Consider the following 25866-nt stretch of genomic DNA (forward strand, 5'->3'; position numbering starts at 1 on the left):
GCAGCCATTTTGACTATGCACATGAGCGCAGCCCCCGTCTTATCTCGGTGTTCCGCCTGCCAGGCTCTGGGCTACAGCAGCCAGCAGCGCCTGGCATAATTATATTAAGTGGAAACACAAAGAATCAAGCTAGATTAGGCATCACTTGAATAGTTTACATGCAGATCTCTTGGGCAACCTAGGAGGAGGTGTGTTTTTTCCACCTGGATCTTATCAGTCAAGCTTTCCATTTATTTAATATATCTGTGTTATGAGTTCATTATTGAGAAATGCAAATGTCCACTTCTGGAAAGACCGTCTTGTTTTCCTTCCTCCCCCGCCTTACTGAAATTTAATAAGGATCAGAGGGTGGAAAGAGTCACGGGGACTTTCCCGGGAAATGTTGGCCAATAGGGACGATGGTTTCCAGGAAGCTCTTCCGACGGAGAGGGTCGAGGCAAGAAAAAGGGGGCTGGACCAACATTGCTTGGAAAAAGAAGGGGCCTCATTTGAGTCTCTAAAGCATGTCTCCCCCTCCCCTTTGAGTCTTCCCTTTGCCGGGAACAACACACACGGAGCAACAGATTGCAAAGGACAAGAGGCTGCCACCCACAAAAACAGCCCTTCTGACTTCTCCTTTCTTGCTCAATGCTCAATGAAAGGATGGATGTAAAAGTTGGGGGGGGGGGCTATTCCCCAACCGCCCATGAGGGACCTCTTGTCAGGGAATCCAAGCTGGTACACGAGAGGTTCTGAACTGCAGACTGCCTTCTGGCCATGGGCCCGGGGCTCTTTCCAGATTTGCTAGGGGAGAATCCTGTTCCATGTGCCAGAAAGGGAACACCTCTGAAATGCCTTGAGAGCAGTCCTGTTTAATTCCATTACAACTAAATCCAGTTCTTCATAGAGGGTGGCCCGTTACGTCAAACTCTGGACAACAGCTGAGCCCATCCCAGCCACGAGTCTCAAGGACGTTTCTCCAACCAGATTTACTAAGTGCCCTGAGATGATGGAGCCCAGCTTTCCTTACTCTTTTGGAAACGACCCTTGGATGAGCAGGGGAGAAAGGGAGAGAGGGAGCTGCATGTTTCCAGGGAATGGAAGGATGTGCAAACCACTCTCTTCTTCCGAGGGACTGGGAAGGCCAGACTCCAGGGTGACTCCCAGGCAAATCCGAGTCTTGGTTCCAAAAGAAGCTGTTGGCCCTGGAAGACTGCCTTGTCCCACTTCCTATCAAGCCAACAAAGAGGCGGGGGGGGAAGGGAGGGCAGGGAAGATGGGAAAGGACATTCCCTGTCATCATTTGGGGATACTTTCCCCCTTTTGTAACCATCATTCTGGGGCAGGAGAAGCTCTTAATCCAATGCAGAAGGAATAGATGGATGTTACGTGGCATTTTCCTGAATAATATTTTCAGGATGGGCCGGAAGAAGCCCTGATGAAAGTTAATCATTAGTCTGTTTGTCTCGCTGATGCAGCTGGGCCGCCTGCTCAAAGTTTGCAGCTTCTCTTGCCACATTCCTACTTCAGCATCAGTTTCCCTTTTCATACCCTTCAGCCGCATCTCCATTCATACAGGAGAGCGAAGGACAAGCTACAGGAAACGGCACTGCACCTTCTCAGCCAAGGAAGGAGCTGGAACATTTTGTCCACCGTAGACCTGGCATGCAGAATTGCTGGGCAGCCGAGGGACAACATCTGTATCATCTGTTTTTTGTGTATTCTTGCAAAACCATCCATGCTCTTTCTGGAAAAATGGATTCAAGGGCTACTAAAAGCAGCATGTGTAAAGTGGGTCTAAAAGTTAAAGTAGCTTTTCTACAGCACACTGAGCAAAAATCCAGCCTGCCAGGGAATGCTTCACACCTGTAACGTCCACTTTCAGAATCTCTGACTCTTGCTATGAGGTGTGGATGCCCCTGAGGCACTTAGGGCTGGGGCCAAGTCAGTGTGCCAGTGGGAGGGGTATTCTCTGAGGGGAGGGCAATTCAGGATCACAACTGACTTACCTGCTAGTTGGCAAGAATACTTTTGCTTTTTCTCAGGAGTGGTTGATTGACAGACTGATTGTCGTCATCGTCGTCGTCCACAGCTGGCATCTGCCCTGAGTTGCTGGTCCTCCATCCTTGGTCCAACCCCAGTTAGATTTCTGAGTTCACCTCAAAAAAGCCATTATTTTCTCTTCCTTGTGCCCAGGCACTGCAGCCCACCCCCCTGGTTGGGGAAGGCGGGTCAGATCTCCCTTAAGTGTTCAACTGAGCGGGGGGGGGGATGGGGGAGGCTGACTCAGGCACCCTGCTGTGTGCACATGCAATGGGCAAACATATTCCTGCCGTTTTTTCCAGAGGGATCTAGTGGTGGGTTGCTACCAGTTCGCCCTGGATCAGGCAAACCGGTAGCAGTGGTGGCGGGAGGCTCCACCCACCCGCCCGGACATCTCTGTGCATGTGCAGAAGCATCGGGTGCAAGTGCGCGTGTGCCCACGAGCAAACCGGTAGCAGCCGAAATTGAAACCCACTATTGGGTGGATCCCATACATGAATAGGAAAAAGTCCAGTGGCAAGCATGCCCCTTCCTTATGCCGGCTGTTTGCTCCACTGGCACTTCCTGCCTGGCACCACAGCATGCAGGGGGTGGATCATTCATGGAGTCCCCTGTTATCGCTGCCACCCCATCCTCTTTCTACTCTTCTCCTTGCTTCAGTAGCTGCTGGTGTTGACGGGCTTTTGAACCAAGAATGAACAAATCTAGTTTTGCAGGCTGCTTTTTTACTGGCTCTGGTCACTCCAATCCTGAATACGTAGCCTCATTTGAAACTGCTTGGCATCTCCCGATGCAGCTAGCTATAAGAACGAATCCTGCAGGAGCAAAAGTAGGCAAACCTCAGGACCCCTTGGAAGCAAAATCGCTCCACAGAAACCACCACCTCCAACCTTCAGAACAGTACAATATCTCAGTTAAAGGGCTCTCGAGGGAAATTGGCTTTTAAGGCTTTCTTTAAAACACCAGTATGGATGGAGCAGCCGGCCATCTTACTTCCCCTGGAGATAATATGTGCTGCCAGCCAGCAGAGAAAGGGCTCGTTTCTAGAGCCTACCAAACTCGCCATTTCTGGGGATCAATCAGAAGCTCTTTTACATCTAAGACTTGGGCAAGCCTGTTTTGTAGCCATTGTCGTGCCATTAAGGAAAAACGGGATGAATATCATAATCATTCTCGGTCCGATGAAAGTTGAGGCAAGATTTGTGCCAGCCACCTGCTGCAGGCTTTCCTGTTATCAGCGAAAGGACCAAATCTTTGCCAGGTTCCAGGAAGGTCGCTGAAAGCCAAGAAAGTCTGCAGCCCAATGTAAACTCTTTCGAAATAGAAAATAATTTGGTTGCTGAAATTCCTGGAGCCCCATCCGCTTCCTCTCGATTAATGTTGCTAGTGGGAATTGTGTGAGGATTTTCCTTGGAAAGAATGACTTCCTTTTGAAGCAGCTGCCAAGAAAACCCTGACATTAGAAAGGAAGCAGAGAAGCCTTACAAAAAGGCAGCAGCTTTAGAAAGAAGGGGCTGGAGGCTGAAGTGGGCCTGAATCTTAGAGGGGATGAAGGAGGAGAGGGGTCCTGGCCTCCAGGGACCACCTTTGCCCACCAGGTCTGTGCTTGTCAGCTGGGCCTATAAAGCTGGGATCCTGGAAATCAAGGTCGCCAAACATCTGCAAGGAAGCTCGTCTGGAAAGGCTCTTCCTGGGAGGCTCCTGGGCTCAGTGGGACTCGGTCCCCTTGGCCTTCCTCCCCGAGAAAGGAGATGCTCCTTGCATGTGTCGGGGGAAGCACCTCTGCACTGCATGGGGCTGAGGCTCTGGTGTATCCTTCTCCTTCTTCTTCCCAGGCAGGATTCATCTCTCTCTCACACACACACACACACACAATCTTTTCCTCTGCTAGGTTGTAATTAGTAGCCTGGCAACTGCCTGCATGAGCTTTCTTACACTGGAGTCTTTGTTTGTCAAGCTGCCCTTTTCGAGAGTTTTTTCTAGGAAAGGTTGCAAGAACCCAGATAAATAAAGGCAGGGTGGGGGTGAGTGTGTAAATCGGCCACACAGTGTTTCCTCGGGAGTTGAAAGGACCTGAGCACCGTTTCCTTCAAGATCATCTGAGGTTCATGCCGGGCAGTTCAGAGCTCTGTGGAGTCGAACAGCTGGATCAGACCAAAGCCTTTCCCATTCCGCAGCAGCTGGGACCCCCTGAGCAGGACTTGGCCATTGGCCCCTTCCCCACAGCTGGTTCCTGATTGACATCTCAGGGCTGGCCCCTGCCATTCATGCCCTCTGGGACCTGCCAGACCCTCACCTTTCCAACCTCAACTTTGGATCCTCTCATTTGCACACCTGGGTGCTGTTTATCAGCAGAAGCCCCCCCACCAAGTTATTCGGTCAGTGCTACCTTACCCCATATAGCTCCCCCTGGATGCACCCCCAGAGCTATGAAGAGCTGGAAACAACACTGCAGGACTAATGTTCTCAGAAAGCCCCAAGACCTGCCCAGGGCCACTTGCACGATGCCGAAAGCAAGCTGGCCCAAGGAAGGAGCCGGCCAGGGACCTGGGAAGGAGCCCTCTCGAGCGACTTCCTTCTCACGCCAGCCTGCGTGTGGCAAAAGAGATGGAGCTGGGGCTTTCAACTGATCTCCACCTATGGATCTCAGCACTTCGACCGCTCTTTCTGCGACGCTTTCAGAGTGCCGGGGACCTCTGTTGCTGCCCACAAAGCAGATGCTCAGCTCAAGTCGTTGAGCGCCTGTTCCTTTCTCCAAGGTGGGGGGAGGGGGATTCTCCACCAGGTGAACTCCATCCCTTTACCCATCTTCACCCAGCCCAGGGTACCTTCTCTGGGAGTCAGACAGGCAGCAGGAGGAATTGCCACAGCTTCCGTGCTTCTCTTTCAAACTTTTGTCTCTAAGGAGAGCTTCTTGGGGGGGGGGGGCAGGGGGGCTCTGGAAGGCCTCAGGCTTCTTTGTTTTGGGGGTGCTCTGGGGGCTTTCCAGAAAAAAGTGCCCAGGATGAGCCGTGTCCAAACGCTACACGGGTGTCCGCGGATTCTCCCTGGAAATACCAGCTGCCTTGTCAAGGGAAGAGTGATAGGTGGAAAGCTGCTCTAGTGGCTGGGAAAATCCCCCTCCACCCTTTCCGAGCGCTTTGGCCAAGCGGGTCAGGAAGAACGGTTTCCTTTGCTGAGAAGAGCGGCAGCATGGCTGGGTCCCCCAGGGAGCCACAGAAAATGAGTCTATTCAGAAGACAGATTTATGCCTCTGCCTCGGAGGCTGGATTACTTCCTCTGCTCAGTTTCACTTGCTCCTTGAGGCCACGAATGAAGGAAACGAGGCCTCCTTATGCTCGCAGGTCGAGGCCATCAGAGACCCATTTAAGATGGAACGAGGCCTGGTGAACCAGCCCAGCTTCTGCTCCATCAACAGTCAGCCAAGAGCTCCCTTCACCACCTTACACAGATACACCAAAGCCTCCCACTTTAGAACTAGGTAAACATTTTTACGTTCTCATTTGGGGGAGTCTTAGCTCCAGTCCTGAGTGTGCAACTCTGGAATCAGCCCAAGTGACCTGGTGAGAGGGGCTGATTCAAGTTGCAATCCAAAAGCATGATCCTCTGTGATTCAGGGACCAAAGACAGGTGTGCATATTTAAATAAAATTCTACTTTATTAAAAAAAAATACAGAGAATAAATAAATAAATAAATAGATCTTGGGGCGGGGGTTGGTGGTGGTGGTGTCCCCGAGTTTCTCAGGTGGCTAAAATCTGCATCAAAGGCACTTCGCTCTCCCCCAAAACCAGGTCCCTTTTCATGTTCCCCCCTTTGTTCAAAGCCTTCATCCGGAGGGAGAGCCGGCACAGGTGGTCCTCGGAGACGCCGAGGAAGAAGAAGTCCTCGTTGAAGATGGGGTTGCGGCTCCGCTTGATGACGGTGCTGCGCTGCTTCTGGACCTTCCCCGGCAGGAGTGAGAAGCTGATGCAGCAGTTGATGCTCTTGGGCTCCAGGGGGGCCTCCCGGTAGAGACCTTCCACACTGATCAGCCGGATGCGGAGGCGCTGGTTGGTGGGGCAGTGCTCGGAGGAGAGGCGCAGCAGCCCCCCCTTGTCCATCACCACGGTGGCTTCCCTGCCCAGCCGCTCTCGGCCACAGGGATAGTCCAGCGGGAAGGCAGGCAGGGGGAGGAGGTTGGAGGCCGGCGGGGGCAAGGGGCTCTCCGAAGAGCGTCGCGGAGACCTGGGGCTGCTGTCCGTGGAACTGCCCTCGTCCAAAGACAGGGAGCCGGCCCGGGTGGTACTGGACAGCCTCCGGGCCCTCCAGGGTTTGGCCAACAGCCGCTCCTGGCTCCGGGCTTTGAGGAGGCAGCCGGGCCGGGTGGGAGACCTGCCCAGGAGGGGTGAGCCGAAGGGCGAGGACTCGCTGGAGGAGGCCGTGTCACTGTCCCAGGCGCCTTGCCTGCTGAAGAAGTGCCGGCGGATGGCCACCGGGCTGGAGGCAGGCTCCCTGCCACCGTAGCTATGGGACCGGGACCGGGGCAAGACCAGGGAGCTGCCCGAGACCTCGCTGTGAAAGATGGACTCTTTCCTCCGGGTGTGGGGGCTCTCCAGCAGCATGCAGAAGCCGTAGGAGGTCTGGGTCCTGGGCACGTGGGGCAGAGAGAGGGCAGCCTGCGACTGGGGGTCCGAGTTGGTGCCGTCCTGCTCCTGCTCCGGCTCCTGGAGCTCCTCCACGCTCTCCACCTGGATGAGGTGGGGAGGAAAGAGGCAGGGGCCGAGGGAGGCCGCCTCCTGCAAGCCCGGCTCAGTCAGGCTGTGGCGGGGCTGGAAGGCAGGGCTGGGGCTCTTGGCCGGCGGAGGAGGGCTGCTCAGCCGCGGAGGGATGCAGAACTCCGGGATACGGTCTGGGGTCAAGATGTTGGGGAAGGCGAGGGTGGCAGCCGCCTGGCCCTTCTCGGAGGGCAGGGCGAGGAACAAGGGGCCCAGCAGGCCGGCTTCTCCGGGGGACGCCCGCATCTTCTCCAAGAACCACATCGGGGGGCGGGAAACGCTGCTGCCTGCGGGGAGGAGGAGGCGAAGGTTAGGACCCCTGGCCGGAGAGCCCGCCTGACGGATGCCCCGCACTCCCGAGCCAAAGCCCCCCGCCGCGGCTCCCTCCCTGGGACGCCCCTCTCACCGCGCCTTGCCCGGCTGGCTGGGGCGGAGAAGGAAGAGCCGGCCACCGCAGGGGAGACCAGGGGCGCCTACCTGGCGCAGCTCCGCTCGCTCCCTTGCTCAGGCTCCGAAACGCCGCTTCCCACGCGCTGCAGCGGCTTCCTCGGGGCTGCCGGCGGCTCTGCAGTGGCCGCCCCGTCCCCGAGCTCGCCCTTTTATGCCCGGCCCGCCACCGGCCGCCCAATCACGGGGCCGGGACGGGACGGGGGCGTCTCCCAGCGGCTCGGGGGCGCGCAGCCTTGGGGCGGCGCGGGGGAGGCCGGAGCTGGAGCGCGTCCGGGCGGAGGGTGCAGGCGGGGCGCTCCCGGATCCTGCCCCGATGCGAGAAATCCTCTTTTGGCCGCTCGCCCCCTTGGCCCGTTCTCGCCTTGCGTGGCGAATGGCTGGGAAACCGCCTTCGGTTCATCCCTGGACGGGACCCCCGTGGGGACTCCTAGCAGGGACTGTGGAAACCAGAGCTTGGGATTGGAGAGTGGCCAACGGCCTCTGGGTGGGCGCCCGGTTCTGGCTGGTGCCTGGCCAGAGAGCCTCACTCCATGGGGGAAGGAAGGCCTTTGCGGGGGCGGGGGGGGGGGATTACACCAGAAGGGGCCCCAGAAAGGCCTCCTTGTGCAGAAAAGGGGACATGCAGAGATGCTCCCAAAGGACAACAGTGGGCATAAAAGGGTTATTTTTTTTAACAGTAACAGAGTTGAAAGGGACCTTGGAGGTCATCTAGTCCAACCCCCTGCTCAGGCAGGAGACCTGAACTAGGGATTCGAACCAGCAACCTTTCTGATCAACAAGCTCAGTGTCTTAGCCACTGAGCCACCTAGCCAGGCTATGTATGGCAAGAAGGTTTTTTCTGGGCCTCTGGAACAGGCTGCCTTGGGAGAGGAAGGGCTTTTTCAGTGGGGATGTTTAAGCAGAGGCTGAGCATGAGTCAGGGATTCTGCCAGAGGGTTGGACTAAATGATCTCCCAAGTCCCTCTGACCTTTCCGCTCTGTCCCCTGGGCTTCAGCTGAGATGTGGGGGAGAGCCTGAGCCTTTCCTTGGGTGTTTCCTTCTGAGCCAGAAAGATCAAAGGCAGGGACACCAGCGCACAGACCTCCCTACCGCCCTGAAGGAGCTGAGAGGACAGACTCTCCTGCCAGTCACTGCAGCTTCTTCGTGACTTTCTCCCATCCACCCACCCAAATCTATATGACTGCCCTGCAGCTACCCGGGACAGCCACAAGATGCTCTCTGCGCTTCCCAGAAGCCGGAGAAGCCTCAGCCACTTCCAAGAGGGGTGGCTGGCAACAGACCCAGGTGGGCTCAGGACCCCCTTCCTCTCTTTCAGGTCTGTCAGATTGGCTGCTTTTATTTCCAGCTCCTGAGCTCCTCCGGCAGAGGGCTGAGCTGTTTGGCAAGGAGAGAGAGGCATCTTAGCAACAGAGGAGATTCCTTGGAAAAGCCTAAAGAGCAGGAAATTGCTCCTCTTCTTTTCCTCTTTTGTGGCAAAGGCAGCAAGCTGGCAAGGATGTGCCAGATCTTTGCCTGGGTCAACAGCTCCACCTGCTGGCAGCTGAAGAAAAAGGCCATTTAATACATCCAAAGTCTGCAAGCACTGAGACTCGGAGGAGCCACAACGCATCTTGGCGTAACAGTGTGCAGAGAAAATCAAACTAATTGAGTGCATTGTACCTACGTTGAGCATCCTGTCAAGCAAGCGCAAGCGCAACATCATGAATTACCTGGCCTTTGGAAGAGTACTTCTAGGAACGAAACTCCTGCGCATTGTCACAAATGCAGAACTCCGCTTACAGAAATTCCAGGTGCAGTTTTGCCCCCTAGCTGAGAAATCAACAAGTGGGGGACATCTTGAAGCCACACGCCCACTAGGCTGGGTGTCCAAACCGTGTCAGGAAAAGGCCATTGGAGCTCACTGCCTGCCCCACATCAAGAAGGCAGTGCTCTAAGCGGGCAGCAGCACTACCTCTAGGGATCACCCATCTTAAAGCTGCCAAGGTAGAGGAGCACCAGAGCTCCCCATAGGGGTCGCAGGAGCAGAGGGGCATCGGCTGCCTTTGTTCAATTCTTCCCCTCTTTCACGTTTTTGGTCTCTCCTCAGCCGAGCTTATTTTCAGTCTCAGGAGCCTGGAGATTTGGGGGTCTGAGGATACCTCCCTGGGAATTTGGGGAGGGAAACTGGAAGAAAAACTGGTGGATGTTTCCAGGAAGACCATTTCCTGCTTGAGAGGCCAGGGCTGGTTCTAGGAGCCTTGGCCCACAGGAATCCCATCCAAACGGAGCTTGGAAAGGCACCAAATTGGAATCGGCAACCCCCGTCTTCATGCCTCGTGTATTTTGTAATTGGGATGGCCAGATTCCAGCTGTATTCATTCACAGCATTGGACTGAAAATTGCAGGCATATAAAATTGATTCATCATCCCTTTCAGTTATAGATCTGGGTGAATTTCCACTCTGGAATCCCGTCCCAGGAGCCTCGTGGTTTTAATGACTTCAACAGCCACGGGGAGAGGGACATCTCTTAATCTCGTGGCAGGGCTGAGTCCGAGTCTTGGAGGAAGTGGTGAGAGCACAAAAGGAGGAACCGTCTCCGTGTGATACAAAGAAGTTCAGGGAGGACAAGGAGAGCTTTGGTGTTGGAGGAGACTCCTGGGAATGAATGTGATGACAGCCAAGCAAACCAATAAACTGATCATTGAGCAAATCAGCCCCAAATTCTCTCTCAAGGCACAGAGGACTAGGCTCAAATTATCTCAACACATTGTTTGAAAGCGGAAAGAAAGAGAAGAAGAGGCTGAACAGCAACAAGTGATGAGGGTGCCCTGTTGGGAAACCTGAAGACCATGTTGGGGACAGACCCTCCTGGAGAACATCTACCTCTGTGGTCACTAAGAGCCACCCTCAACCTGATGACATGGGATCGGTCAATGTAGAGTTCTGGCTTCTTTGAGAAGTCTATAATGCTGGGGAAACGGAAGGAAAGCCCAAAAAAGAGGATGACCAACAGCGAGTGGTGGGACTCAATCCCAGGCATGACCAGTAAGGAAGCCACCAAGAGGTCTCCTGCTGAACCTTGTTGCCCACTGCATTATTTCTGAATGAGATATTCTCTTCCTTCCTTTGGTCCTGTGGCTGGTAGATACCGAGAGGCAGAAATAAGTCCCATAGAATTCAAAGCCAAGGGGCTGAAGTTGGAGTTGACAGCTGTGAATTGCACACCAATTGAGGCAGCGGGAACCTTGTGGAGCACAGCCTGACTCGGTCCATGCTGTGGAGCTGGGCAGAGACGGGAAGTGACTTCTTTTTAGCATGACAGCCTCCAAGCATCTCTTTGGAGAGAGGACGCCAGTTGTGCAAGTGCTGGCATTTCTAACCAAAGTGTCAGAAGAAGCTGTCTCAGACTCTTTCAGATTTTCAAATTTGCAAGCATGTCAGATGCCTGCTAAAAGCATTCTGCATGGAATATAGAGAACTATCAGAGAAGAAAGGGAGGAAACCAAAAAGGAGTTTGTAGTGAGTGGGGAGAAAGCATGAAACACATCAGCTTGCACTGCTGGGCTATCAGGAATATTTCCCCATCGCCTTGGAGGAGCTAAAGCCGAGGGTGGGGTCTTCTGAAGATACCCCCGAGGCTCCATGCCTGAGGTTCAGCCCTTCTCCAAACCACAAGCCCTTTTGCCCCCCCTGTAAATAAAGTTGGTATTGCAATAAGAACGGTTCCGAGAATACCATCCTTTCTGGGCTTTAGAAAGATAATTTGTTTTCCCTGAATAATAAATAAAGTATGTCAGACTGTGTAAACGGAATCTTTTCCCCTCCTGCACATAACTACGGGATCAACCGGAATGTGCAAGGTTTGTGCAAAGAGTGTGCAACGCTGGGGCCTCCTCGGCCATCTTGGAAGCAGATGTTCCAAGTTTATTAAAGTTAGCAGTACAAGACTAATCATAATGGGTTTTGCTGGGGAAACCAATTAGTTTTTGGCAGCTCTCCCAGACAGGAAATGCACTTTGGGGACTGCGAGCCTCTCCTTCACAGCTCCTCCGCAGGATCTCGGCATTCAGTGTGTGTGTGTGTGTGTGTGTGTGTGTGTGTGTGTGTGTGTGTGTGTCCAGCCCAGGGCAGCCACGGCCACCATTTGTCTTGCCAAAACTTCAAAGGCACACACTGGTGTGAATCTCAAGCAGGAGCTGCAGAGGAGAATTCAAATCAAACTGCAGGACAAAAGGCCACTCTACAGATGTTGGCATTACAAACAGGTATTCCCATGTTGGCACTGATCTGCAGTGTTTTCTCTGAAATCAGTTCAAAGGCTCCCCATTCAAATGCCATGGGATCAGGGTGGGCAACTATGGCCCCTCTGCGACTCTGGGTTTCAACTCCATGCTGGCTCGGGAAGTCAGAGTAGAAGTCCTTGAGTCTCAAAGGGCCGTAGTTGCCCACCCCTGCCAAGATCTGCATGGCTGGCTGTGGGATTCTGGGAGTTGAAGTCCACAGGTCTTAAAGTGGCCAAGGTTGGACATTCATAGTCTAGATTGTTTGGATCCAAATATCTATTTTGGATCCTGTGCAACACCGGGAAAGTTTGCTTGGATTTTCTGCAGTTGATCTAGTGTCATCGGTGGATAGATTACCCAATTACATTGGACGTAAGTTTTCCAGCGCCAAGAACTGCAGCTGGGCCCTTTCTGACTCCATAGAAGTGTTGGGGAGGTTTATGACCAGACAAGCAAATGCCTTTTAAGGGTCTAAATGCTTTGTGAGTAAAAATTTTGTCTCTTCCAAGCCCCACCCTCTCCTCCCATTATTCTGCTGCAAATTTGTCTGATTTGCAAAGGTTTCCAGGCAGCAGCAGTGCCCACCATCTCACCAAGCATTGCCTTAAAAGAAGTAAAAATAACAAAGATCTTTTCTGACCACTGTAGGCCCCTCAAAAGCCCAGCTGATTCTCTCTATGCTTCCTGCTTGGAAGGTTTGTGCGATGCTGGCCGGCAATTCCATTGCAACTTTCCTTCTTTGCAAGGATCGTTTTCCTGTGTATGTATAAATGTTTTTTTTAAAAAATAAAGATTTTTAAAAAGAAAGAAAACAGTATGACGTCTATAAAATCACGAGAGCCACATAAGACCTTTTGTAATGTATTTAACACATGGGCTCTTAGGGGAGTCCAGAGCCCGTGACCGAAAGGGCTGTGGAGGTCATTGGTCATTGCAGGATGGCCAGACAGGCTCCGTAGCTGAAATGCTGGATCTCTTGAGGACCCCAGATGAAAGAGGCCAGTCTTCCAACTAATTAATTGTATTAAAAGACATCCATTTTTCTAAACTGCCACTTAGGAAAAGAGGCTACCAGTAAGTGCTGATTTTTTACCATAAACCAGTGTTTACCAAACGGGGCAAAAATTCTGGGAATTGAAGTCAATGAAGTTGATGTGTGAATAAAACCTAGCTTGTCCTGCTTGAACCAAGTGGCCATGCCTCCATGAGGAAAGCTGCTGGTCTTGATGAGAGCAGGTGCTTCAGCCATTGTTCCAGCCCCCTGGCTCTCTCTGTTCCAGCCTTCCAGAGTCCTTCAGGTGGGCTGAGCAGAGAGGGGGAAACCTGGAGGTCTAGTGCAGGGGTCGGCAACTGTGGTGGGTTGCCCCCACTGTTCTATAGAACCGGTAGTAAAACTGACGGGAGGCTCCACCCACTGACCCTGACGTCATCAAAATGCTTCTGCGCATGCAAAGCTTCTGCAAATGCGCAGAAGAGCGTGCACGCACAAGAGCGAAGCATGCGCACACGTGCAGCCCCATGGCGAACCGGTAGTAAAGATAAGTAGAACCCACTCCTGGTCAGCAACCTGCGGCTCTGGAGCTGCATGTGGCTCTTTCATCCCTCTGCTGTGGCTCCCTGTTGCTGATCAGCTCCACAATTGATAGGGCTTTTGGTTAGGACAGGTAGAGGAAAAAGGAGGCCACGCTAGGACACTCTGGTGGGGGAACTGGACTTCCGGTCAGCTCCAGAATTGAAGGTGGGCTTCCGGTTAGGACCTCTGTGGCTCTTTGAGTGTTTAAGGTTGCTGAGCCCTGGTCCAGTGGAAGGGCAAATGGGGGTCACTTCTTCCCTGCCCAGGACCCCAGCGCCTCTTCCTTTACCTGCCAGCAGGGGGCAGCCTCGTCTTATTTTTCAACCCTCTCCCTGGAAAAGAGGCTCCCTCCGGTGAAGGGCATGGCAGCTTTCGCACCCAGCACCCGGGACAGAGCGGAGCGTCTGTGGTTCCAGGCGTAGGAATAGCCTCCGCTTCATGGATTACCTGCCTTGCCCAAACACCGATTTACTCCAGGACTGCGTAGTAGGTCGGAGACTTTTGCCCGCCTGGCTTACTTTTTGCGCCTCTTAAAGCGGGAGCTTTTAACTTTCATTCCCACGTCCGCGGCTACACGGGACTGCGCTCCTACGGCCGCAACGCCGTGTAAGGGAGCTCCTGGGCTCGCGCCCTGCTCTGCGCCTCCTACTACCTCCCCCCCTCGCAGGCCTGGCCTCAGCCTCCCCCCCCCCCCGGTGAGAGCGGACTAGCGCCTTGACACTCGGGAAGGCAACCCCCCCCAGGCCCTCAAATTGCTTCCAGCTGAGCCTGCCGCGCACCGCCGGTTCTGCGCGCGGATTCCCTGGGCAGCCGCCCCGCCTCGCCTCAGCCCCCGCCTCGCTGCCGGACGCGGGGAAGGCTACGCAGGGAGCCGCCGATGCCGGGAAGCCCTGCCCGCCGCCGCCCGGTAAGGAGAAGGGCCGAGGGCTGCTGGCCGGAGGGCCCCCATCCCCCCCGCCCGGGTTCCGGCATCGCTGCCGCCGGGCACAACGAGGCTTCGTCCTCCCTCCGTTTGCAGGGCCGCCTCCCCAGAGGGCTCCGGAGCAGCCCCGGCAGGAGCCCCTGGGCGGAGGGTCTTGTCCTGGCCGGAGGGGCTGAGCTCTCGGGGCGCGCCGGGCTTCCCTGCGGGGGGCGCAGCCAGGAGCCGCGGAGGCCGAGAGCCGCGGCGGGGCAGGGAGGCAGGTGTGCCGGTGTGGGGGGGGGGTCGGGGGGGGTCGGCCGGGGAAGCCCAGCTGGCCGGCAGGTTGGTCCCGGGCTGATGACGCGCTTCCTGCCCCCCCTGGGCCGGGGGTCGCCGCCGCCTCCTGGCCAGAGCCCGCCCGCCGCCCTCCTCCCACCGTCGCGTGCCGGCTGCCAGTGTCGCGCGAGCCGGCCGCGGAGGAGGCGGCGGCGGCGGCGGCGGCGGCGGCGCGGAAAGGCTCCGGTAAGGCTGCGCTGCGGCGAGGCGGGTGGCGGGGCTGCTGGGGCTCCAGCGCGCCGGGCGACACCTGCCTCGAGCACCGCCGGCATCCCCGCGGCCGGCCGGGCGGTCCGGGCTGGGCGGCGAGCGCAGGCGAGGGAGGCGGCGCGTGGGCGGCGGGCGAGGGGCGCCTGGCTGGAGCCGCCCGAGGGCCGGGTGGGGGGGGTGGGGGGGGCAGGCGGGCCAGCCGGCCATCTCCGCGGGGCTGCCGGGCGGCGCGCGCTCCCGCTGGGCCTCTCCTCCTGGGCGGGGCCGCGGGCGGGGGGCTCCTGCGGGGGCAGCCGCGCCCCTCTCCGCCCTCCCTGCTGGGCTGAGCCAGCGCCGCTTGCAGCCCGGGACGCTGCCGGGGGGCGCGGAGGATTCAGCCGCCCCTCCCCCGCCCCGAAGTGGTACGTTCCGGCTGGGCCCCCCTCCCCCCCTCGGGGGACCAGGACTGGGGCCCCCCCATGCCCCCCGCGTGGGGAGCCTGCCGGAGCCCTGGTGCCCGGGAGGGAGGGAGGGGGGAGGGAGCGGGGGAATTGCGGGCGGGTGAAGCGCTTGAAACCAGCCTTGCGAGGGAGGGCTGTGCCGGGGGTGGGGGTGGGGGTGGGGGTGGGGTGGGGGGCCCCGCGGGGCTTCTGGGAGCCGTGGCTGTTGGCGCCTGCCCCTCCCGCAGCCTCAGATGGGTGGACTTCAACTCCCAGAGGGCCCTAAGCGGACTGGGGAATTCTGGGAATAATGGACGTCCACGCGGCTTGAAGTTGCCAAGCGCTGCTTTACAGCACCGAATGCGGAATTGTGAGGGGTTGCAATACCGCGGAGGGCGGCAGCTTCTGATTCCCGTGTGCCAGATGGCAAATCATGCAAAACCCCCAAATGGCTTGCTGTGTGTGGAGAGGCTGGGAGGACCGGCGGGTGCCCCGGTGAGAGAGGCTGTACAAGGAAGAGCTGCCCATCTTTAGGGGAGGGGGCTGGATAGACCCTCCCCTGCACTGTGCTTGTGTGGCTTGGCAATTCTCTTGGTGCAATTGTGGACCTTTGACGGACGCCTTATTTAAAAGTTCACAGTGTTGAATTCGTATTGGGAAGAGCCCTTGAGTGGCAAAGTGCTGGCCACATCTTCTGCCATTCTTCTGGTGATAACCTGGTGGTGTGCCCGATGCCGGCTGGGTGGTTGGCAGGTAGCAGCTGTTCTGCACCCGGCGGGCCCGTGTGGGTGCTCCGATCTGGGTTAGCCTTGGGTTGAGGAAGCCGTTTTGTTTGCCTCGATTAGCTCTTCATGCGCTCGGCCGCGTGCCTGGCTTCATTATTCCGGACAAAGCGAGCGAACGGTCTTGGCACCAGGAGGATCAGCCAAACCAGCTGAATGTCTGTTCTTTCTCGTACATGGATGTTCCTCTGCATATTTTGAATTCTTCAGGTTCATTAAGGGGGTTCAAAAGAGGGATATTGCTAGATTAAAGGGGTTGTTTTGAGTTGATGTAAGGATTTTAATTGGGTGGTTAATCCAAGTTGAATATCTGTTGAGGATGGAGGAGGTGGCTCCTCCCTCACCCTTAAAAGGCAGGCAGGACCACTGGTCCAACTGAGTCCCCCCAAGGGGTCAAATCCTGCAGGAGATGGTTCTTGGTAGCTTAGCCTCCCCATCTGCCCCCCTGCGTTCCAGAAGGTCGGTCTGGCTTCTATAGAGGCATCCAAGGGTGCCCCGGTGGGTTGTCCTTGCCTACCTTGCTTGGGCTCTTGATGGTGTCTGTGAAGACCTGGCTTTTGGGGTGGGGGTTGGGGAGGCAGCTCTGCAAGGCTTGGTAGCTGCCAGTCACTTTCTGTATCCTGGATTTTCATTTAATCATCCCTGGGGAATATCGGTTCACATCTTGTTAAAGGTGTCTTGACTTAATTGGCTTGGTCCTCACAGCCTGATAAGCCATGATGATGCCTTGCTTAGACTTGGATTTGCCCAGGGCATCATGCCCCAAACCACGTGATGGTTTAGTGGGCAGGCTTTGCCTCTGATAGCGGCCCCCCAAAGTCTCTGACTGTGGAACGCCTGCTCTTCCTGGCTGGATCTGGACTTTCTGTCCCCAAAGAAAGAGAAATTAATATGTGGAAGAGGTTCCAAAATTCTCAGCCCATTTTTCTTTGGGAGACACACTTGGGCTGGTTCACATGATGTCCCAAATATTTTCCATGCTATTTTCAAACGCAGCTCAAGCTCAGCGCTTTTCTGCTGTGAAGTGTGACTGATGGGCTGCTGAATCCGATGCGTGCACATATTTCTCTTTTGAGTAGCATTGCCCATGCCTGTAGATGCTTTCGGTAAGGACTTTTCATGCGTTGGGCGCGCATTGCCCACTGCCTTGCAGCCCAAAGTAGCTGAGCTAATACCTGAAGCAGGGAGGCTGCCTTCCATTTATCTTGCGCAAGAAGACAGTTTCCCTCCTAATCAAATAATGCCTGATAATTAAGTGGAGGCTTTGAGCCAATGCATGAATAGGCAACTGGGTGAGTGCAGGAAAGGCTGGCTGGTTGGCATGGTGAATCAAGCACGGGCCTCCTTCTTGGGGAGGGTGGGGGGGAGTACAGGGCTGGTGTTCCTGCAGGGATATTTATGGCTTTGAGCTGAAATATAGTTGGACACTTCCGCAGATGCTCAGGCATGGCACCCAGCGTGGCCTCTTTGGCCCACCGTGCTAAGTCATTCTGTGGTTCGTTTCTGCCAGTTGGGAGTCAAACACAGGGTGTAAACCAGGCCATTGGGGGGCTTTGCCCATCCCTCCTCTCCTAACGGTGTGCTGGCATTTCGGGGAGGGCTGGACCAGCCTTCTGCCCTGGCACCGGGATTGGGCCCCCGAGCTGGGTGCAGCTTGGCTGTGGGCACGGAGCTGCATTGCAACCTGGGGCTTCTAAATGAAGCCGCCTCTCCTGACCAGCATTTGGCAGTTCAAAGGGGGCCTTGCAGATGTATTTTTATCTCATTCTTCGCTGCCAGTTGTCAGCCTACATATCACAGCTATTTTCACACCAGTTATAAATGACTGAGGGCCCCGATCCCCTTATTAGGCTCGTTCGGACTTCGGATTTCTTGAACTCCATGCCCATCATCTGGGTTGCGGGTTAAGGATGCTGGGGTTTGTAGTCCAGCACATCTGCAGGGAGGTTAGATTGGGCAAATGGTTCATTTCTTGGGTCATTAAGTCGCAGCCTTTCCTCCGTATCTGGTTGCATCTGGTTCCTTTTAGGCAATCCATTTGTGATGCTTTGGCTTCCCCTCCTTGTGTGTCGGTCGGGGGGTGGGTGGGGGAGTCCTCCAGTCTGCCTTTTTTTGGCGTAGAAATTATTTTGGTCGCGGGTTGGAACGTGAGGAAGATGGAGGCTAACCCTTGGTTCACATTAGGACAAATAGATCCCTTTGAAAATGGGTCCATTTGTTTTTGTCCATTCTCTACATCCCAGCAGGAGAAGGATATCTGCAGGGTGTGATGTGATGGATCAAGACGTCGGCTTTGGTCCCACCACCACAGCTGCCATCTTGACTTTTTTGACCAAATCTTGGGGAGAAAATATATTGGGAAAGTCTGAGTGGCATCCTTGAGCAAAACCAACTGATTTTTCTATCTAGATTAGTTTGTGGAATTGGCAAATCTTTGAGGGGTGGAGGAATTGCCAGTGAAATCCTCTTGTTCTCCTCCGCCCCCCTTGGCTGATCCCTGAATTGGGGTGACCGAAATGCCCTTTAGCTTTGAGAATTACTTTGTGGGGGGGGGTTTCTGGAGAAGCTGCCCTCTCCTCGGTCACCGCATTGACCTTGAGCTGCTGCCTGGGAAGGCCTCCACGTGTGTTGATAAATATTTCCCCTTTAAACTGCTTGAAAAGCAAACAGCTTTTGTTTTTCCAAGGGGGAGTCTTAATCCTTACCAACTCCACCCCGCTCTCCTGCCCCCCACACTCTGCTCCTCCCCCCATGGCCTGCTGGAGAACCCCCAGGTTGCAATCTGCAATCAAGCCCCAGCCTCCCGCTTGTAATTTGGTCGGTGCTGTGGAAATTGTGGCCTCTTAATTATGGAGAGGGAGTTTGCGGAGGTTGGATTCTCCCTGGGGTTTGGCTTTGCCTCTTGGGAACCCATAGAGTGGCAGGATTTGTCCCTGTGTAATTGCGCTTTTCATACACATGTTGTCGTGTTTTTGTAAGAATAATTAGCTCCCCAATAGTCTGGTGGGTTGTAATTAGAAGATAACGCACCTCCACTCATCTGAGTGGGCAAACGTTTTCTCCTTTTGGGTCTGCTTGGCACATCAGCCTGGGTTGGTTCCGCTGGGCACGAGGGCAGAACCTGTGCAAGAAACTGGGGCCACTTGTGGTTCAGAAGTGCAGGTGGCATGGACTGTCTCCTCGGGGGAAGGACTCACTCCACTCTTGTATCCTTCAGCCACATGGGCACGCGGGCACCAGGCTGGGCCAGACTGGCCTAGGACCTCTTTAGTGATCTGCTTGTTCTGTCCCCGTCTCACACATACTCCTTCACTCTCGGAGTCCTCTCCTGCCGATGACACAGGCTCAGGTAACGGAGCCACAACACTCCCTTACCCAATTCTGCAGGTGGGGCCACCTGGTTATTTTGCCTGCCTGCCCGGATTTGTAAGCCATCATTTCCCGTGGAAAACCCAGTTTCTCAGAATGTGAAAATCCACCCATGAGACACAGTTGCTGGTTGAGTTGGCCTGCCTCTTAAACCCTTAAGCGCTGGCTCCTCTTGAAAGGACTTTGAACCACAAGCTGTTAGGAGCAATTCCACAACTCTATTCTGACAGATCCAGAAAGGCTCCGTGGCCCCAGAAGGCTGATTTGAATCAAGGTGGGCTCTAAATGCTGCCTTGTGGATTATGAGGTAGCAGATTTCGGAGTCCAGATTCCTAGAGTCTTTGCTAGCTCTTCTCGGTCAGCCCAACTTTAACCCTTTCTATACTAATGTTACATAGCCATTCTTTACCTCCTCCCCTCCAAGTATTTGAGACTACAGTTCCCAACGTCCCCAGCCTGCCTGGCCCATGCTGTGCCATCCAGGACATCTGGAGGTGATTGCATGAAAGCAGCTGGACCAGCTCCAGGATCTGTTTTAAATTGTTTGAATGCAGAGAGCGAAAAACCCTCCAAACAGTCACATATATATGCCTTGAATCTGATTTACTTATCTTATTTAGAGGCCTCACGCTCTCCCAGGCAGGGTTTGCTCTTGTTTCTCCTCTCCATCTCTGCAGAAGGAGAAGGCCTCTCCCTGGTTTAGTTTAAGGGTGGGGTTTTTAAAAGACTCTTCATCAGGATCCTTCCAAGCAACTGAAACAAGCTCTGGTGTGGGATTCCTTTAATCAGATTTTAATCCCCCTGTTTCCCACCCACAGGCATTCCCCTTGGAAAGCAGCTGCCATATTGGAAGGGGGTGCAGGTTTGGCAGTTGAATAGGAAAGAAGACCCAGGAACAAGCGTAGCCGTTGAACAGCCTATACCAGCAGAGGCTGTGACTCAGTTCAGCAATTATCTAAATTGAGGCTTTTCTTAACCAGAGTGTGGTGAACCAGCCGTCATTGGAGAGGTACAGGACATACAACCTGGGGAGACACACTGTAAACCATCGGATGGTTAAATTCCTACGTTGTTCAGTGCAAACTCCACACAAACTGGCACTGAAGTCGTTGCTTAACTGGGTAATGAAACATCTGCAAGCCAGCAGCCCAGCTTGGAGAAGCCTCAAGAAGCCCACCTGCTCAGCCTTGTCTAAAGTTCCTCTGATTTGCAGCTGGAGAGGCTCCTTCAGTCTGAAAGCAGAGCTGCCTTTCCTTCCCCCCCACCTTTTCCTCCTTTCTTGCACAATGGAGCCTGCAAAGAGAAATGCGGGGGGGGGGGGGGGGGGAGCCATGAGATTTCTCTCAGTGCAGATGAGGAGGAAGACGTTCTAATCCACTTTGCCATCTGACTGGCTCTCCTCTCTGGCTGCCTCCCGGCCAATCTAAAACCATTAAGATCAGAGGTTATGACAAGAGGCCCCCAGGCAGCCTGGACCCAGAGTTTATCCCTCTCTCACACTCGCCCATGTGGGACACGAGCGGGAGGGTTCACAGGCATTAGGTCCGCTGTGTGCAAATCCACAGGCAACATTTATAGCAGCAGAAGCTACTTCTCAGCTCTGGTGTGAGTCAAAAGCTTTGTGGCCCCATTATACTAACCCAAATCATGGCGAGTGAGCCCAGCTTTAATGTGAAGGGTTGAGGTGGCAGTTCCTCCACCACGCAGGTTGAGGGAGTTCCAGATGCAACACATCTGGGAAAGACCATCCCAAATCGACCCTACAGGGAGACCTTGGCCCATTCTTCTCTGCCCGCTCTTTGGCTAGTGAGCCAAACAGAGGCTGGGAGAGGCCACGAGCCTTGGGAAATTCACTTTAACTGAGCTTCAACAGATGCTGAACTTCACGGGCCTTTTAGTGCTCTGGGGACTCGGGAAGCTGATGGCCGTTGAGGATGGATTACATGCGCCTGACATTTGGGAGGCAGCTGCGCTTCCTCGGAGCAGCTTAAGATGGTGGGGGGGGACACCCCATCCCCACTCCCATTCTTATTTGCCACCCCCCGTTTATCCAAGAACACCAGGCAGAAGTTGGCCGCAGTCTTGAGCGCTTGTGGTTCCCTTGTGGTTGAGGGATTCCCTCTGACCGGGAGACCTGTCTGGTTGTGTCAAGGAAGTCTCAGCCCCCCCGAGGAATCGGGGAGATGGTCGGCCAGGGGAAAGGCCCATCGTCAAGGAGGCCTCCTTGGGTGTAAGTGGAAGATCTCCACTTCTGCCTTCCCCTCACGAGGCTTTTCTTGTCATCTTCTCTGATGGCTTTGTAGCGCATCCTCAGGTGGTACAACTTATTAAAGCATAAACCACGATTGACAGATTCTAACTGCCGAATTCATGCAGAATGCTCCACTGAAACTAAACAGTTGAGGTTTGACTTCAGTGTAATATATCATCCAATTTTTAATAAGACAAGATCCAGATTCATCCATGTTTGTCTCCTTGTAAATTTAGGAGAATTTGGGACCTGGTTTTCTGTTTGAATGGCCTGTCTTTCTTTCCTGGAGCTTAAAATGAGTTTATGGAGGCTTTCTGTCCAGATTGGCCAACTCCAGACCTCTTCTGTCCAGTTGGACATTGAATGCAGGTTGAGCATCGGATGTGTCCCTTCTGGGGCAGTTGCCATTTTTAGCATCTTCTTTTCAATTAGCTGGAGGAATCTTGTCTCAAGGAGCAGGGATTCGTTATGTGACAATGGGGGGCTATTTTATTGCCTCGCCAAGCTGCAGGAGCCTCTTCCCAGCTTCGTTCTGTTCCGATCTTCTCTCTTAGCTCTCTGACGGAGGCTGCGTTTGGGGTCACTGGCTAACGTATACAATGGGCCCACAGAAGCTTATTAAACTTAAAGCAAAGACAAGGCCGCTTAAGCAAGATTGCCTTTTATGGAGGAAACTTTTGTTGCAGAGCTGGGAGCATGTTCAAAGAGAGTGCGAGGGGGAACAAAGCCGAGCTCCATCGGCATTTTTGGAACTGAAATGTTCGGTTCATCTTCCATCAAAGAAAAGAGCTATTCATATTTTTCTGTCCACTTGATTGCTTCGCTGAAATGCTGCTCACTGTTGGATTGCTACCTTATAAGTGAACAGTATGGGTTTCCTGTTGAACGTGGGGCAAGATCCATATTGATCCATGCTTGCTGATACTAAGGAGGGCTTTTATTTAATTTCGTCTTATTTTCAGCAGAAGAGAACCTCTGCAGCTGAAGGTCGAACTGTGAAATAGTTGGTGCTCTCTGAGCTTGGCGGTTTGTTTGCTAGGACTGATGCACTCAAGATGTTACCGAGTTTGGTAGTGAAACATCAGCAAGCAAATAACCAAATCCAGAAAGCACCAAAGACTCCAGGGTTTATCTTATTTTGCACCCTGTTTCTTTAGTTGCAGAATGGCCTCTCCGACTGCGATATGCCAGCGTAGAATTTGGTAGGCATACTCATGGCACAGTTCTCCACTTCAAGTTCAGATTTGTACTGAACCTAAAGGGAGGTAAAACCAAAGTCTTACTGTTCCCGTAGTGAATTATTTAATGGAACACCAAATTATTCTACTAATATTTCTTTATGTTGATAAATTTGATAATTTGATTTGATGTTATAACTGAATCTGCTGTGTGCTGCCTTGGCTGGGATGACTGGGCATGCAGACCCCACCAGCCTTGAGGGTCCCATCTGAGGAAGGCTTAGATTAAGTTTTGTTTTGTTTTTTTAATTTGATTTATATGCCGCCCTTCTCCGGAGACTCAGGGCGGCTTACAATGTGCTCAGCAATAGCCTTCATCCTTTTGTATATTTATACAAGTCAGCTTATTGCCCCCACAAACTGGGTCCTCAATTTACCTACCTTAGAAAGCATGGAAGGCTGAGTCAACCTTGAGCCTGGCGAGATTCGAACTTACAGTAATTGCAGACAGCTGGTGTTAATCACAATGCTAACAGTCTGCTGAGCCACCAGGCCCTTAAAGTTTGCAGTTTGTGCCTTTGCAGTTGCCTTTGTTACTTTCTCCGAGAGAAACGTGCCTCTGGCTCCCTTCTTAAACTGCTTTCTAAAGGCGCACAATGCACAAAGCCATCTCTTTGACACTTGGATGGGAGCGTTATGGAAATGGAAAGAAAGATAACATTGTTGGCATTCCGGAAAGCCACACATGGCTGGCTCAAGGCATCGCAATACGCATCCTCGGCGTAGTCCTTAAGTCAACAATGGCCTGCTTGTGCAGCGTTGGGTCCCCTCTGGTCCCAGCAGCTGGCCGGGATGAGACCGATTCTCCATGGGGACATTCCATTCCACGTTCATCTGGACGCCAGCAGACTTGGATCGGGGCAGAGGGGGCCCGTTTGCGCTGCCAGGAGAAATTGAGCGCCATGAGGAATATTTCCCAGGACCAAGGAAATGCAGCATCAGGAGTGGTGGGGCAGAGATTTGAGGGGCCTCTGTGATGGCAGAGGTTTTTTTGGGGGGGGGGTGTTGGACTCCCGTTTAGACCTTGTTCAACAAGGTGACAACAGACCCTGGCTCCTCTGTGCTGACTGTAGAGCGCTTCTCTACTCGGGGGTGATGTTTTCTTGCACTTAGCAGTTTTATTCCACTTTTGTTCATCATGGCTGGTGCGGAATCCTCTCCAGTCGACAATTAAAAAGCTGTCCGTTGGTTCTTCATCAGAGTCACCCGTGGCATTTGCCTCCTTGCCTGTTCCTTTTGCAGGACTGTTGAATTTGTGAAGTTGCCAGACGGATAGGCTCTGCGTCTTAAGCAATATAATGTTCAATAAGCCGGGCCAAAGTATTCTTTTTTAAAAAATTCAGAATTAGCAGATCAAAGCCGGTGGAGGAGAATCTGCTCAAGAGCAGGAAGTTAGAGCAACTTGGCTCAAATTTCTTGTTAATTGAAGGAGGGGGACTTCAAGAGAGTTTTTTTCACCTTCCTGTTAATGTGTGAATTGCCTGCTCCTTTTGGTTGAATTGCCAACCTGCCTTTCTTGGGCTTGTCGGACCTCCAGTCCTCTCTCCAGCTTCCTGGGTTCATTGATCTTTAGCTTGTTGGCTTCTTTCTTCTCCATTTTCCTTGCCAAAAGACCTCACAGACCTTCCTGCTTCTGATACAACCCTCTCGGGCCCATTTCCACTCCAGATTCCCGTATCGGTGGAGAGGGGCCACGGATTGCTGGAGAAACATGGCTGGTGGGGAGAGAGCAGTGGTCACATTGGAGATCAAAAGCAGAGGACTTCTCTGCCTGGGCTCAGCACCTGAGCAAATCTGTCCTCCAGCCCAGGCACGAAGCAGCCTTTTACATGGCCTTCTCAAAATTGGCTTTCTATTTTTGAACTCCTATAACACACAACTGCAGGGATTCTTGAGGCAAGTTCATGGAAGGATGTTATTCAATTATTCAACCAAAATAACGAAATCTCTGTCTACAGCAGCCTCCCCCAAAGGGAGTTTCCTCCAAGTAGTGTTGTACCCAGCCTGCGGAGTTATGGGCCTAAATGCTCCAGTGGGGACCTATGCCAGTGTGTTCCCACATGCCAGCGCTGATGCAGTAGAATCAGTGGGTGGCTTGCATCTATTCCTACTTGAGTGGTCTCTTTTCCAATTTGGGCAGCTGCAATGGCGAGAATCTGTTGGCAGAAGCAGTGCCATGCAGAATGCAGATCCCTGGTGCCTTCGGATGCTGAGCAGAAACCGATTTATTCTTGGCCGTCTCCACCCAAGTTTATTTCCAGCTGCAGTCAAGTTCTTCTGATGCCTCGTTGTTTGAAATGGGCCTTGAGTTACTCTGGAATTGAATTCTGGGTGATCAAGCACGGAGCCTCTTTGCCTTATTGCCATTATTTGCCCAAAGGGAGCTCCAGCAGTGAAGGAGCCGAGGATGGAAGATCACGGGGAGGATCTGGAGAAGAGGAGATGATGCCGAGCAAGTGCCTGGCCCTGGAAGCCAGCAAAGTGTACTAAGGGCACTTCTTAACAAAAGAACTTGGTTGGAAGTTGCAGGTCCTTTGGAGAAGAAACGAGTGATCCTCCATGCCAGTTTTGCAGGAACTTTGAATCAATGATCAGGGCTACCAAAAGTTCAAAATGAAACAGCTTGTGGTTCAGGCTGTGTCCATGAAACCACATTTGTGGGCAAAGAGGTCTTGGGGAGTAGATATCCTTCCCCCCCTCGCAATTGCGTGTTATACATAAGAGCTGTTCCGAGTTCCTGCATTGCTGAGCAGACATTAATAGCCCTGCAACCTGAAACCTCCCCGCCTTGCCCTGTATTGTCGCAGCGAAATCTACTTTTGCAGCAGCAGGTCTGAAATCCCCCGATACTAAAAAAGAGGCTCCTTTTGCAGCCCCAGAGCAATCGGAGGGAAGATGCTTTGAGCGACGATAGGAACTCCGGAAAAGAGATGGCTATGCGTCCTGCAGACCCGAACTCTTGGTTGGTGTAGCCGGGAGGCTGCTGGCAAAGATTGCGGCAGGAACTGACCCGACCAATGGCTTGGTGATCTTCGGAAGGGATGCACCCACCTCGGAGATGGTGCTGAGTTACTGTGCTCCTTTTGGAGGGAATTCCAGGGCTCCAGAGGTAGGTGCTGGTAGATTGAGGAGGGAAAATGCCATGGCCACTGAAAATGCCAGCCTGCTAAACAAGCAGTTAAGGCCTTAGAGAGAAGGTGTTTTGGGTGTGTGCCAGAAATACCCCACAAGACCTGGATGGCCTATAGAGCAAACTGCAAAATCTCCTTTCTAATTTAATTTGCATTTCATGGAGT

At 53.6% G+C, this 25866-nt stretch overlaps 2 protein-coding genes across 8 annotated transcripts in view; one reads left to right on the forward strand and one right to left on the reverse strand.

Annotated features, from left to right (window-relative positions):
- Positions 1–5655: 5655 nt before the first annotated feature.
- Positions 5656–7343, reverse strand: LOC117661069 (C2 calcium-dependent domain-containing protein 4C-like). Its single transcript, XM_034409578.3, has 2 exons — positions 7255–7343; positions 5656–7064 (listed from the first exon to the last, which is right to left on the reverse strand). Exon 2 carries the CDS (start codon positions 7039–7041, stop codon positions 5764–5766), a length of 1278 nt encoding a protein of 425 aa, XP_034265469.2. The 5' UTR covers positions 7042–7064; positions 7255–7343; the 3' UTR covers positions 5656–5763.
- Positions 7344–13626: 6283 nt separating this feature from the next.
- Positions 13627–25866, forward strand: part of TLN2 (talin 2) — a 67304-nt gene continuing 55064 nt past the window's right edge. For 2 of the 7 annotated variants that reach the window (XM_087877961.1, XM_087877964.1), the window contains exon 1: positions 14363–14487. The gene's annotated coding sequence lies outside the window, so the exon portion shown is untranslated. Of the gene's footprint in view, positions 13972–14362; positions 14488–25399; positions 25680–25866 lie in introns of those variants that run through there. The other 5 variants (XM_087877962.1, XM_087877965.1, XM_087877958.1 and 2 more) reach the window with 5 other exon arrangements.

The sequence above is a fragment of the Pantherophis guttatus genome, chromosome 13 (assembly GCF_059756535.1).
Source record: "Pantherophis guttatus breed Tessera chromosome 13, ASM5975653v1, whole genome shotgun sequence".
Classification (NCBI taxonomy): domain Eukaryota; kingdom Metazoa; phylum Chordata; class Lepidosauria; order Squamata; family Colubridae; genus Pantherophis; species Pantherophis guttatus.

Bases quoted from the DNA above. Each gene is read 5' to 3' on its own strand.
- LOC117661069 (XM_034409578.3), bottom strand. From the start codon at position 7,041: ATGTGGTTCTTGGAGAAGATGCGGGCGTCCCCCGGAGAAGCCGGCCTG.